This window comes from Misgurnus anguillicaudatus, chromosome 10 (genome assembly GCF_027580225.2).
Source record: "Misgurnus anguillicaudatus chromosome 10, ASM2758022v2, whole genome shotgun sequence".
Classification (NCBI taxonomy): domain Eukaryota; kingdom Metazoa; phylum Chordata; class Actinopteri; order Cypriniformes; family Cobitidae; genus Misgurnus; species Misgurnus anguillicaudatus.
In genome coordinates this window covers 9020181-9035946 of record NC_073346.2, presented here as the reverse complement: position 1 = coordinate 9035946, position 15766 = coordinate 9020181, and the positions used below count along the sequence as shown (strand labels likewise).

Sequence of the window (15766 nt, the reverse complement as noted above, 5' to 3'; positions counted from 1 at the left end):
CAGTAAATATGAATACACAAAATACATATTTAAAAGTAATTATTGAATAAATATATCTTTCAAAAACCGTAAATTCTTCATAAGAAATAAACACAATAAAGTGTCTGAAAAATAAAATTAAAATAAACTGACTATCCCAGAACAGGCCTTAAACATTAGCCAAATCTACTAAGGTCATATTAGTACAGGACCACATGTCTGTAGCGGCTGCAAAAAAATAATTCCTTACACATCCTTAGGAATAGCATCCTTCACTTCACTAAGTTTGGAATTGTTGTTTTGGAAATGTATATTTTACCTGGCATTTCATACTGCTTATCAAAGTTTTGCAGAATTTTCCACTGCATTGAATGGCTTTGCATAATGTATCGTGGTACACTGCCAATGAAATACTGTCTCGTTTATACAGGCGCTGCAGCTCCACCTTGTGTTTTTTAGAGAGATGTGCAATCATTGCAGTGATCTAACAATCACGATGAGACAATTATTTAATAATTCTAATAAATGTTTTAGTGAAAATTATCCCAAAAGAGGATTTTATATTATTTAGAGAGCATATTTTTGTATACACAGGGGCGGACTGGGTCTCAAAAAAAAAAAAAAATTCAAGAAATCATATAGAGAATTCTGATTCTTTCTCACAGTACTCTGATGTCATCCAATAGTTGGTTCCTGCAGTGCCACATGAAGTCAAACAGAAATTATAAAACGGGCAGTTCTGGTTCTTCATTCTGATTGGTTGAAACGCATTCTAAGCCGTGATAAAATACTCCGGTAAACCCACACTTCAGACCGCATAACATAACTATCACTGCGCCACTGTTGCTGCGTACTGATTTATGAAAATTAACACCACAGTCTTTAATCATATTTTTATTTTGTATACAATTGCACAATTACCGTAAAACTTCAAATAATAGCCGAGTCCCAAATAGACGCCTGTCTCTTTTAGACGCCTGGTGTGACGACAGGTTTGGGTAAATAAACGCCTGTCTCAAATAAAGGCCTGGTCTGTTTTTAAGTTTCGGGTTGTATTTAATCTTCTAAAACCCGTAAGATAGTCTGTTTAAGACAGTTCTATGGTGCAGATTGAACACGCTAAAGTTTTTTTTGCTTACCGGTAGATGTCACGTGACAGACGCAGTTGTTCCTTTACTCATCACTATGACAACACAACAAGCTTCGTCGGCAGGATTGAGGTGATGATGACAGTAGCGAAGTGGCAATCGGGAGAGTCAGGACTTTTCCCGGTGGGCCGGTAGTGTTTTGGGGCCGCTGATAATAGCCGGCTTTCAGTCTTTTGTCATGCATGCACTCCCGCCACACATTGTTTTCTCACGCGGAAACACTATTTATCATATTTAATATGCTGCAGCGCCCAAAATGTATCTGGCCGCACTGCTCTCTCTCTCTATCAAGCCCGTCTTCCCCAGAGTTCTAGTCGAGCGAGCCAATACAAAAAAAAGAAAGAGGCTACACAATAGCCAATCAGAAAATAGCACTGTTGTATCTGGGTAAGATTTCACGCAACAACCAATAAAAAAACATATCATTGTTTGCTTTATTTATACTGCCAATATTTTAAGACTGTTGTTATTACACGAACTAATTTGTTAAACACATTCAAATTAAAAATAAAACGTAATATGTGGTAACCTCCTGCTGTCATGCTGGAACAATTAAATTAAAAGCCTGTCTCTTATAGACGCCTGTCTCTTTTAGGCGCCTGGTGTGATGATAGGTTTGGGAAAATAAAAGCCCGGGCTATTATTTGAAGTTTTACGGTAATCAGGATATCCAGATAAATGTCAATAAATATTGTTGAGTCATCTCGTCGATAAAGAGAAAACGCTCCCTGAGGAGTTTCTACCGCAAATTCATATTTCCACTATCCAATGGGTGGCAATCTTACCCAACTTAAACACTGACGTATTCACTCAACGCTAAAAACACCGTCATGGCTCTGAATCTGATCTCGTACAAAAGTTATTCACAAAAATGGAGTTATCTCCGCTTTTAGCTGAAACATTGAAAGGTGACAAGAGAACAAACGAAGGTATAGGATGAAACAGGGTTTTTTTTTAAAGCGGATGGTCTGTTCTTTCATTTGATATTTTATGTTTATTTAAAGAAGATACTTTTCTGTAAGACATTAAACTAAAACTGGGAGGCAAAAAAAAAAAAAAAAAAAAAAAAAAAACGCCGACGGGGAAAGAGTTCAGCATGCTTCCAAGCATATTTGATCATCACTTCAACAGTTGCACGATATAGATGTTAATGTATAAATAAGATGAATGTTGATTTATAAAAATAAACACCACAGTCTTTAATCATATATTCATTGTGTCTTTGATGCGTCTGTGTTGCTTGAGAACTGCACTGTTTCAGTCACACTTGATTCTAAGGAGCTACTTTGTTTGGCAGAAGAGTAATATTTGTACTAATATAATTACAACTTATTTGTGTTTTATTTTATGAAACCCTGCTATGCATATGAAGTAACCGTTTTATAAACACAATAAGCCCCGCGAAGCAGTGGTGTTACAGTGCATTTTAAGCTAAGGAGGTTTTAACAATGCCCCTTAGGTGTTATAAAATGCACTGGTAACCCACTGCTTCTTGGGGCTAATTGCTTTACTAGAAACTTCCGCCTTCTTTAATTTGCTTGGTTGGATTACTGCTCAGCTCAGTAATTTGATTGGTTTGCAATCATGCTTGGGTTCCATGAACAGAAACTCCCACCTTCTTTTATTTGATTGGTCAACACTTTGAAATAAAAGTGTTTTACATTATAACGATAACTATACTAGCGTCCACATCACCGGACGGTTAAGTTAAATTTATGCTCATTCACTTGCGCAAATCACTTGCATTTAATGGCATTAACCAATAATGCATATTTCTTGTAATAAAAACTTTTGCAATTGTTTACATGTTACTGAATATGCAAATATACTGTTCTTGTTGCATTTACACAGCGGGTAACGTTTCGCCTAATTCTAAACAGTGAATCTAGTTTATGTAATCTAATATCTTTCCTTTTGGTGTGGTATGGAAAAGCATTACTACTAATTTAACAGCAACTTCATCAGCGCTGAATATCTAAGGTAATTTTATGTCATAGACTTCAGCAATGAGCTTCTCCACAGTGTCGTCTGTAATTTCAAGTGCGCGTGAACTTGAAGTTTAAATAGATTTGATTGGCTGTCAATGGTTAGTCTTTCATCAGGTGGGGAAAAAATCACTCAGAAAGTGATCCCAACGATATCATTCATTGTATCTTTATTGTTATAGTTGTGGTGTGAACTACGCTATTCTCTTTAATAGAAAACGATTTTCAAAACTATATTTTTACAGTTAGAGTTATAATGTGAACGGTCCTGTAGACGAGTGCCGTTAGACCGCTGCATTAATATGTGCATACCAGCGTGACACATTGCCCAGCGACACACTGGGAAATTCTAGTGCTCCAGATGACCAGTCCGTCTCTGTTTATACATCAAATAAACTTAATTCTTACCAAAGGTGAGTTTGCCAGAGTCCTCTTCATCAATGGCTCTAAACAGTCGTCCGACTTTGAGTTCTCCAACCCCCAGAGCCGTCCTCAAGATACACGTCAGCTCATTCTCTGTGATCGCCCCGTCCTCTTCTGCCTCAAACATCTGAAAGCAACAAACATCCAACAAATAAACCTTTAACCAGTAAAAAACCTTGTAATGTACCATAATCCTCTGATTGCAAACTATCTAGCATCATTGACAATAGTGTTTTCATTAACATGGGATGCAACTCTGATATATTAGTGCATCCCTAGATGGGGATTAAATGTCACACACCTTGAAGGCCAGCTTCATGGTTTCCAGTGTTTTTGCAGGCCTACACACCACAGAGAAAGCAATCACAAATTCTCTGATGTCCACTGAGCCATCTTCATTCTGCTCAGCAAGAAATACAAGGTATGAACATCGTAAAAATGTAATTCTAGCAGTTAACATCTGATCATGTTTAGGAAAATCTTATGAACTTGATTCTAGGGCTGCAACAACCAATCGATAAAATCGATAATAATTTATTATGAAATTTGTTGTCAATTAATTTCATTATCGATTAGTTGGTCTGTGACATCTGTGACAGAAAACTTCTTGCATAAAATAGATTCAAGCACTTTCAATGACCTGTATCTATGTATGTATTAGGGCTGTCAATAGATTAAAAAAATTAATCTAGATTAATCGCATGATTTCATGAGTTAACTGCGATTAATCGCAAATTAATCGCACATTTTTTCCATTCTAAATTTACCCTAATTTAACACTTTTCAGGTTTTTAATATTCTAATCATATATACACATATATAGATGCTTTATGCAAATGTATGTTAACAATAGCCTGTTTACATTTTTAACAGGATCATCAGCCATTGTTTTGTATACGAATTTTCCTTTAGGAAGATTTTTCTTTCTCCATTTTTGTTTGCTGCTGTATCATTTGTGACCTGTGCTGGCAAGTTGAGTCAGAATTAGCCAATTTAAAAAAAAAAAAAATAGTTGTTCATATTTTGACATTCTCTATTAAAACATAGAACAATGCATGATTTGTTGAAATATAACAAAATATGACAGAACTACACGTGTTTGAAGATGAAAGAGTCAAATTACCACAAAAATTACCACATCCATATTCCATACATTATATTACCACATCCATACCTTAAAATCACTGGTAAAACTAATAGATTTAGCACACACAAAGCAAAAACATCATCAATGTATGTTCAACTTTTTTCCTTTTGTTTGATTGACATTGAGACAGACTGCTTAAAATCTAAGTGATCTAATATAATGTTACACATCAGATATTTTTACCCAACAGTTAACCAAACATTTACTTAAAACATAACAGATTATAGATCCTACCTGCGTGAATTCTTATCAAAACAGATATTTGTAAAACTGTAATTTTGTGTAGATGTCTCCAGGTTGCGCGCACGCGCTTCAGATGTCAGTCAGTCAGCGTGAGGGGATCGCTTTTGAGTCTTGTCGCTCTTACTAACTCTTTAACATTAATCAGGTACCGAACTTTATCTCTCTTAATGACTATTTTAACATCAAGCAAGTCCTGCAGTATATTTTTTAAGTCATGCATAAAAGCGAAACCAAAATGAATTGAGACGCATTTTTGTATTAGATTAAGCATTATGAGGACGGTAACGTTACACCTCTCAGACGTATAAATAAAGATCATTTCAGATGTCCAACGAGCATTTAAAGCATTTGATTTGGTAGACGATTTGCTTAATGTTCTTATTTCTATGAAAACCTTTTACTCATTTAGAGAGAGTCACATTTGTCTGCGTCTCTGTTCATTCAACTATGGGCTGGACCAAGGGTCAAACAGAAATTGCGCGTTGCGTTAATCTCTGTTAATAAAATTAGTGGCGTTAAAATGAATTTGCGTTAATGCGTTAATTTTGACAGCCCTAGTATGTATATTTTCAAAAACTTCACAGGGCCTTGCAATTTTCCCCCAGATTCACAAACTTTCAAGGATTTCAAGGACCCGTGGGAACACTGTATTATTAAAACTCTGTAGTAGTGTGTGGTTTTTGCACTTTTAAAGTAGACTTCTACACGTGAATACTATAATTTAGTGCCTTATTTAGCTATAATAAGTGAAAATTCTAATTAAGTAAATATTTAGGTTTTTAACAGATTAGTCGATTAATCGGAAAAAATAGCGCTTGATTAATCGATTATGAAAATAATAGTTTGTTGCAGCCCTACTTGATACTATATCCAGGTCATCCTAATTCAGCACGACATATGTATTAGAACTTCAAAACATACGTAAAAAGCAGTTTTACCTCATCAAAGAGAGTGAACATATCTCGGACCACATCTGACACAGGTAGGTCCAGGAATTGGGCAAACTCATCCAGACTCAACCTTTCGCCTTGAAGTTTACGAGCTCTCGTCCCGTATTCCTGCAGGAGCTTCTCCGAGTTTTGACGTTTCAATCTGAAATATAAACACACATTCACATAAATGCAAGAGGAAACCTTATTAGTGGTGCTTGCATTTATGCAAGGCATCACTATTATTATTGCTCATACTTATTATAATTTATTTATTCTTATATCTGGACACTTTTTCGGCGCGTAACTCGTCCCGCACGGTTTGTCGTAGACCAATGAAACAGGGCTCAAAACGGCCGGCTTATTGAGGACACGTCTGCTATGACTTTTATAAGCGATCGGGTGCAGGATTTCCGAAAGGGGGGCGAAAAACCACCCGAAAAATCCCATTGACTTAACATTGGGCCCAACTTTGATGGGTCATAGCTCCGCTCAAGGATTTTGTAGAAACGTGTGGGTTATAACATTTGAAGAGGGTGGTAGGCTCTGGAAGAACATACATCACATTGGGGTGTAAGTTGTATCCCTGGGGTGTAAGAGGCCCCCGAAATTTCCCATTGACTTATAATGGGGCAGGGAACACGCCCATATAAGGGAATAAAACCGTTCCAGATGGGATATCTTTGCTTTACAGTGTCATAGAGATAAGTGGGTGGGCTCATTTTACTCGGGCATCCAATCAGTCTCTCAGGATCATTTCAGAGCTATTAAGCCACGCCCCTAGCAACCACTTTTGAGCACCCTAGCAACATCTCCCATAGACTGCCATTATAAAATGCCCAGACGGGATATCTTCGCTTTACAATGTCATAGAGACATGGGGGTGGGCTCATTTTACTCAGACATCCAATCAATTTATCAGGATAGTCCCAGAGCTATTAAGCCACGCCCCTAGCAACCACTTTTAAGCACCCTAGCAACATAAAATTCAAACAGTTATACCTCGGCATCAGAACATCGTAGAGACACGGGGGTTGGACCGTTTTACTTGTGACTCGGAGTGTAACAACTGGTCACATCATTGGCCACTCCCAAGCCCCGCCCCTAGCAACCAAATAAGAGCACCCTAGCAACCGAATAAAAAAAGCCTTATATCTCCGCATCAGAACATCGTAGAGACACGGGGGTTGGACCGTTTGACTCGTGACTCAGAGTATAATCACTAAGGGATGTCAATTTTTTCCCTAGCAACCAAATACAGTACCCTAGCAACAGAGTAAACAAAGCCTTATATCTCCGCATCAGAACATCGTAGAGACGCGGGGGTTGGACCGTTTGACTCGTGACTCAGAGTGGAATCACTATGGGATGCCAAATTTTTGCCTAGCAACCAAATACAGTACCCTAGCAACGGAATAAACAAAGCATTATATCTCCGCATCGGAACATCGTAGAGACACGGGGGTTGGACCGTTTGACTCGTGACTCAGAGTGGAATCACTATGGGATGCCAAATTTTTCCCTAGCAACCAAATACAGTACCCTAGCAACAGTGTAAACAAAGCCTTATATCTCCGCATCAGAACATCGTAGAGACACGGGGGTTGGACCGTTTTACTCTTGACTCGGCATGTAATCACTAGTGGATGCCAATTTTTTCCCTAGCAACCAAATACAGTACCCTAGCAACAGTGTAAACAAAGCCTTATATCTCCGCATCAGAACATCGTAGAGACACGGGGGTTGGACCGTTTTACTCGTGACGCGGCGTGTAATCACTAGTGGATGTCAATTTTTTCCCTAGCAACCAAATACTGTACCCTAGCAACAGAGTAAACAAAGCCTTATAACTCCGTATCAGAACATCGTAGAGACACGGGGGTTGGATTGTTTTTACTTGTGGTATGGAGTATAAACATATACTGTCCCCCGAAATTTGCCTCGGCAAGCACCACTTCACATTTTCTTCAGGAAATGTACCTATCTAGTTATATTATTACCATCTTTCAATATAATTTTAATGACTAATAATATAAGATCTAAATTTAAATAAAAAGTAGGGCTTTTCACACTTAAAATATTTAACCTCTGGTTATTCTTAACACAGAGTTAATGGAATCCTGGGTTATCTGTTTCACATTTCACACAGTTCATACTTAATCAAGGTTTAAGAGATAACCCTGGGTATTCATAATCTGACATTTCACGCTGTGCATTCCTAAACCTTAGGTCAGGTGTCTGAAACTCTGCTTTATAAACACGTGTGTAATTATCAAGCACCCCTCAACACCTTAATTAGTTAACCTTCAGCTGTGTTTAATTAGGGTCATAACATTCTAACCCTGCTTCATTTCACTGCATGCGTTTAGCACTGCAATGCAGGGTTAACCCCACAAATTCAGGTGTAGCAGGGTTTCATAACCCTGGTTAAATTTTTAGGAATAAACCCGCTTCAACACAACAAGTGTAAGACGCTCCTTAACCTAAAGTTAAAAGCGGGGTTTAGAATGAAGAGAACCCATAGAATGAAGTAAACCATTCTTAGATATAAGAGATGACTGGCTTAAACAATGACTTTAGAGGTCGACCGATATATTGCCGATAAATTTTTCCGTTTGGGTCACTATAGCACATTAGCATTGTGTTCCAAGATAAATACACTCGAGCCCACAGAATGGATGGCACAAGACACCAAAGCACTGCAAACTGCTTCATATGCTATCAAATCATTCCTGCAGAAGCCTTGTGCTATATGTCGACTGGCTCATGCAGCGTTGCACAAAGTCAAACACACAGGCAGCGTCTAGCAGACGGTGAGATAACTAATCATCATTCCCTTTTTTAACGTGACATTTTGTTGTGTGTAACACTCCAAGTCAACTAGTGGCGCTTTTCCATTGCATAGTACCCCACGGTTTAGTTTAGTTTGGGTCGGGTCAGCTCACCTCACTTTGGGTTGGTTAGCTTTTCCATCGAGTTTAGTATCACTTCGCAGTGGGAGGGATTACAGGCGTGTCGTTATATTTGCGCTTCCTACTGCTGTGACATCAAGTGAGAGCGTTAATGGAATACATCCCCATACATTCATTTATTTCTCAGTCCGCCACAAAATTAAAATTGGCCACCACAAATAGATGTTTGCACAACGCGTTTATCACTAACGTTACATGACAGTTTGTTCAAACTGCAGCGTCAGCCGACGGCGCTCCGCTGAGCCTCATTGAAGTTGCATTTAAGCATATAATGCTGACGTGCTCGTCACGAATGTTCCGCCACAAACTGCAAGTTTGGAAAAAACTGTTATGGTGTTCGTGATTCTCAACCTGTGGATGTTTGTTCGTGAGTTTGGGAACTTATAGCAGAGCACAGATGACAACATTTCTGCTCGAGACAGCGCAACCAAGCCTAGCACAGGTAAAGCTAATCTTTTACATTATAGCGATGACGTGACGATTCTCTCAGACCAATCAGTGATCTACAGTGTTTTCTCTTCACGTTTGGTATCAGCTCGGGTCGCTTGGAACCCCAACCGAGGTGGTACGAAAAAAGTATCGGGTACTACGTACTGCACCCAATGGAAAAGCTCCCAAAAGTGAGCTGACCCGACCCAAACTTAACCGGACCTTGGAGTACTATGCAATGGAAAAGCGCCAAAAGTGTCACTCAAACAGTTCTGTGAGGTGACACAACCGCAGTCCAGCGGGAACCACAACTGGCGACAACAAACTGAAACAAATTTACCTCACAAACAGTGAGCGTATCTTCCTCAGATATGTGCGTTGTACGTAACTTATAAACAAGAAGCTGTTTTTCCCCACACCAGCGTCACTCGAAGCCCAGAAAGCTGTGCGTGTGCGTAAGGAGGACAAGACATTGTTCTGTTTTGATGCTACATGTCTTTATCTAAGCAAATACATAATTTAGGCTGTGCAATTGTCGTGTTTTTGCATTGTTTTTACAAAGACAAAACAGAAGAACAGACACACAATTTTTTTATCTAGTAGTATATTTTTAACTTTAAAGGTGCAGTGTGTAAATTTTAGCGGCATCTAGTGGTGAGATTGTGAATTGCAACCAACGGCTCAGTCCACTGCTCACCCCTCACCTTTGAAACACATTGAGAAGTTACGTTAGCCACCACCGAAAAAAAACCATGTCATCATCGGAGACAACTTAGTAAAAAAAGTTTGTACGTTAAGGGCTTCTGTAGAAACATGGCAACACAAAATAATGACTTCCACGTAGGGGACCCTCTATGTAGATAAAAAGTCTCATTCTAAGGCAATAAAAACATAATGACTAATTATAAAAAGGTCTTATACACCCCTAATAATATAGTTTTTTTTAATATTATTTTGCATTTCTGTCAAGAGATCTTTCTAAAATTACACACTGCACCTTTAAGAAAGTGAAACATCCTCTTACTGAGTAAAGTAACCGAATGCAATTTATTTGTTAATATTAAGGAATTAAATACTGTTTTTGTCATTATTTATTCATGTTATCTTAATCTATAAGCAGCAATTATTTAACCTCATAATTTTACCTCATCAAAAGAGAGAATATTGCATAAATATGCAAAATCAATGTTTATTTAGTTTCACTAATTGTTTGTGTGTTTCTCAGTTACTATAATGATATATTTTAAATATCGGCCACATTGCTTTCTTCATTTTTTTATTTAACCTTTATTTAACCAGGAGAATCCCATTGAGATTAAGAACCTCTTTTGCAAGGGTGACCTGGCCAAGACAGGCAGCAGCATATAAAAAAAAATACAAACACATAAGTACAAAAAAAAAAAAAACTAAACTCAACGCCTCATAAAATCAATTTAGATGCTTACAGTCTAAAAACATTTACATATTAAGACATCTGCCTCCAAGTCTTTCATTTTCATTTTACGTATTCCATGATGAAGGTGCAGAATACTGAAATGCCTTCTTTCCTATTTCCGTACGAGCCTTTGGTACAGAAACCATAAAAAGGTCCTGAGAACGCAAAAAGTGTTGCCCATTTCCTTTTTGTATGACATAATAACATAAGTAATTTGGGAGCAAGAATTGCTTTATATAAGTGTACCAATGTACCAATATTGGCATCGTACCCATATCGGTCGACCACTACTTGAAATGGGCGCAGGACTTCCTGTTTTGTCCAGCGAGTGGTATATGCGGGTGTGCTACAATACCAGACAATGTTTACAAGAGGTTTAATGAGCTTGTTAAATAAGGCTTTAGAAAGCCACAAACCCAAATACCTCATCCCTCCTGATGACTGTTGTGTTATGTAATGACACTCACCCGAGACTCCGGACCAGTTTGGCAAACTCTAGTAAACACGTGTCAACGGGTAGCCTGATCTGACCCTCAGCCATAGTTAACTGACAGTCTTCAAATGAGTAGTCTGTCACAGGAACCTGCAGAGCCCTAAAAAAAAAACCACATTAACATTACCACTTATTATCACAATGCTTCAATCAGTTATACAGGTGAAGCGTTAACAAACACCATGTTGGAGACCACTGCAATAATGTTTTATCGTACGTCCCCATACACAAATATGATGCCAAACAGGAATGTGTGTGTTTTAAATAGATTCAAATTTCTGTGTGGGTAACTTCTATACTGTACCAAAAATAAAATACAAAATGTACAAATATTTTTTACAAATATATAAACTTACTTTGCCATTATGCGTCGCACATTGTGAGCGAAGAGCGCAGGATTCTTCTTCTCCTCCTCTGAGGGTGTGTAGATAGGCAGATACTGAAAGGAACAGACAAAACCAGTCAGTGCTTTCTTTACACTTCAATTCTGTGACACCAAGAAAGCCTTTGAATCAAGGTCAAGTCGTGTTCTGACTCTCTAATGCAGCTCACACATATCTACACACATTACATTCGGTACAAAGTAGGCCAACACCGGAGCTTCCCAAAACCACCACACTCATCTTCAGTGAGCGAGTAAATGAGGTCACAGTCTGACGCTCTGGACACCATTCGGTTTACTCCACGTCCAATAATGAGAGCGGCAGGTTTTATACACGCACCTCATCCCTCTTTACCGCTCATAATTAAACTGGTAATGGCTTCTTAATGAAAAGAATGAGTCTGGAGAATTTGCATGCCGGTTGGTGTAAGAAAGCCAAAGCCATCTGCTCAGAAACCTCTTCCAGAATACCAACATAACTATATACTAACACAACGAATGAGCAAATTAAACTAGATGAATAAATAGCACAAAACCGAGTTGATGTGTGAGTCCACACCAGACGTGACACGGTAGGATCCAGCAATAAGCAATCTGTCTGGGATACGACCCAGATCAAAATCAGCACACAGACTAGATCTGTCATTTTGGGAACTTGACAGCATCAATTCACATTTAATTTTAGCATGAACATTCTGGTAATAGTGGTCAAAATAAACATGTGACTGAGTATTCACTGTATTATCAGTCAATATGCGTCACCCTTATTTAATCCCATGGTGCACCGCAACCATGAGTGCAGGAGAGTGAAAAAAGTAAAAGACTTACCTCTATCTCAAACTCATTATGCAGTTGGCACAGTGTCAACCAGAGGATCTTAAATCTGCAAAAAAAAAAAAAAAGAATATTAATCTTTGCGTTCAGGTGTGTCCTTTGTTTTCTGCTCGATCTGTCCTGAATTAATCAGTAATTGAGATTCTTTTATAAATAATGCATGCAAGCATTTACAACTAGCTGACACAGTGTTTTCTAACAGTCAAAGTCAATTATAAAGGGAAGCATGCCAGCAAACACAAGCTACAAGTAACACATCTTTTCGACTGCTGAATTGTCAGCATGTCTTTACAAGTAAAATGTCTCTTTTAGACGGTGCAACTGTAAAGTAAAGTAACTGTTTCCCATGTTAAATGTGGTACTTACGCGCCAGGTCCCTGCCATGTCCAAGTGATAGTGTCCTGAATACAGAAAACACTAAATTAATCCTTTAAAACTCACAGAAAAAAGCTCAATTGTATAATGTGACATATTGCCAAGACAAACTCAAGACCTTAAATCTAACATGTTTGCTTTACACGCCCTTTCCATACGATGAAGCATCTTTTGTGTTTCACAAAAGAAATAAAATTACCTAAATAAATTCACAAATAACCACAAGCAAACAAATACATAGAAAATACAACAACAGGCAAAAAGTCTCACCAGCTGGTTTGGGTAGCGGATCACTACAGGTTGTACTGGTACTGCTGGAATGAATGCGCCTGCATCAGATAAAAAAAATATTATAATAATGCCATATATTGCATCTTTGCACCAAGCGTATTTAGTAAACAATCCTTAGCTGGGTTACCATTCAATCATGAAGCGAAATTTTTTAAATTCGCAAAAAAAGAAAAACAAACAAATGCAAATTAGGTGCGTTTCCATCAAGTTGTTTGAGCGATTTACGGTGTGGTATTGGTAAAAAAATTCAAACAAACAAAACGGAATTTGCAAAAATTAAAACGGACAAAACGGAATTTGGGAAAAAATAAAACGGAATTTGGGAAAAAATAAAACAGATTTTATAGGGCCCTATATTAGTAGTACCTCAAACTAGGGTTGTTGCGGTGACAGAATTTTCCCACACTGTAAAAAAATTCAGAAGAAATTGCAGCTGGGTTGCCGGTAATTTACAGTAGATTTAAATTTATGTTTTTTACTGCCAACATTTTGTTCAAAGTTAAATGAACATTAAATATTTACAACTCTTTGTCTTTACAGAGTAAAACTAAAAAAACAGCATCACGCAAAACATTCTGGGAAACAAAATCTGAAGCAAAAAACAGAAAAAGGTTGATGATGATTTCTGGTTCCCAGAATGCTTTGCATGAGGCTGTTATTGTATAGTTTTATTCTGTAAAGATATTTATTTAACTTTGAACAAACTCTTGCCAGTAAATAACAAATTTAAATCTACCGTGAATTAACCGGCAACCAAGCTGCAATACCATTGTAATTTCTACGGATTTTTTTTTTTACAGTGAAGCGTTGATCAGCGCGTGACAAACCCGGTGATATGAATGATGCGCTGCTTGAATGATGGGTTTATTATTATTCTTAATGAAAAACATAACAACAAAACGATCTTGCTTATATTAAACATCATATATGTATATTATAACAAAAACAAGTAAGCACGCGGCTTCTGCCATCGTCTGGTCAGTAAGCTCGCCGCATTCTGACAGAAATAAATGAAATCTGACACCCGCAGCTGCTGCTCTGTGACGCGCGTTCAGCTCCGCTGAATTCAGGCAGCAGACACATTCAGTGTTTGCTTTCTCTAACGAAACTAAATGATTTAATTACAAGAAAATATCAAAACGACGAAAAGACGGTGTCGCGGTGGGCAAGTGATCTAACCGGTGAGAGGCTGAAGCACCGGTAATCACCGTTTTACCGACTATCGCAACAAGCCTACCTCAAACAGTTACACAAAAATACACGAAGATAAACCAACCCATATGCTTAATGTCAGGATTATTACAATTATTTTGCATTCATTTATTTCCAGCTGGTTACTTTTATCTATCTTTTAAATAACGAGAGGAAGTGAACTATATGCAGCTGTCAAAATCTGAAATCACTTTTTTTTTAATCACTGCAATACAACTTTTGTTATTTTGATTAGATAATCATCATTTAAAAGGAGACATTCCAAGCATTATGTAGACATTTATCTTTTGTTTCTATGACAAGTATTCGTTAAGTTACAGTTTATTTTTCTGACGCGTTTGAGAAAGGACTTCACTGAGGGAGAGAGAACAAAACGCGCATCATGTTTATTTTCTTAATTTTGCAAAAAGCACAACATTCTGTATTTATTGGGAGTGGACCGAAAAAATAGACACTTTAACGTTTAAAATGATGTATAAATCATATCTGTATGTCCAAAATCAGCAGAGTTATCTAAGTCTCTTTGCGAAGTGATTGAAAAATAAAGAGTTTGCGGCGCTCACGCCACAGTCGACCCCAGAGTGTTAAATGTTTCAATAGAAGCAAATTAAATGTTTAAAAAAAGGAAAAAAAGAGATTACACATATAATATGCATTTATGTAATTTTTATTTTACCAGTGGGAGTTTTTCATATTTACTTCAATACTTATTCATTTAAATAATATATTTTATGTATACATTTATTTCATTTAGCACATTTCCTGGTTCAGTACTGTTGTTCTATTACTTTTGTAATACATTTCAGCACCGTTTCACTTTGAGTGTTTGTTTTTTATCCAGTATTTGTTTTCGGTCAATTAATCGCTTATCGGCAAGTAGGGACCAACTTAGTTATTGGTAAAATCCACTATCGGTCGACCTCTAGGTCGCAAGGACAATGTGACGATATCGAGCCCCAAATATGGTTAAGACAAGACAACGGAAACAGCTAGATGGTCAGTCCTGTGGGTTTAATGTTCGCTATGTCAGAATTAATTAGGCAAAGACGTTTCCATCTCCCATTATTCACATTTACTTTTTCTCGCATAAATCAAAAACTGTTTTGCGAATTTAGGGATTTTAAAATGTGGCGTTTCCATCACTCGTTTTTGTTGTGATACTTCAAACTGCTAAAAATCATAGTGAAGGAAACATGACTATTGGTTCTCGTGAGTCAAGTGACTAGTTGTCATATGAATCATTATGAAACATAAAAAGTCACAAGACACTCAGAAACCAAAGAACCAACTTGGAGCCATGCCACTATTTAATATAACTCTTAGGCTCGGTTTCACAGACAAGGCTTAAGGCTAGTCCTGGACTTAAATAAATGTTTAAGGTGTCTTAAAGCTCACATAACACACACTGTTTCTGCTCATCTCAAGTTAATCTTGAGTACCTATAGAGTAGTATTACATCTGTCAAATATCCAAAAGAATCTTTAGTTTT

At 37.6% G+C, this 15766-nt stretch overlaps 1 protein-coding gene across 1 annotated transcript in view; it reads right to left on the bottom strand.

Moving 5' to 3' along the window:
• Positions 1-15766, bottom strand: part of LOC129447847 (lysophosphatidylcholine acyltransferase 1) — a 64658-nt gene that overhangs the window by 5833 nt on the left and 43059 nt on the right. The window contains exons 6-13 of the mRNA XM_055209765.2: positions 13045-13103; positions 12766-12800; positions 12394-12448; positions 11540-11622; positions 11158-11283; positions 5864-6017; positions 3837-3935; positions 3521-3662 (exon numbers count right to left, since the gene is read on the bottom strand). Coding sequence (XP_055065740.2) covers positions 3521-3662; positions 3837-3935; positions 5864-6017; positions 11158-11283; positions 11540-11622; positions 12394-12448; positions 12766-12800; positions 13045-13103 — 753 coding nt within the window. The remainder of the gene's footprint in view (positions 1-3520; positions 3663-3836; positions 3936-5863; positions 6018-11157; positions 11284-11539; positions 11623-12393; positions 12449-12765; positions 12801-13044; positions 13104-15766) is intronic.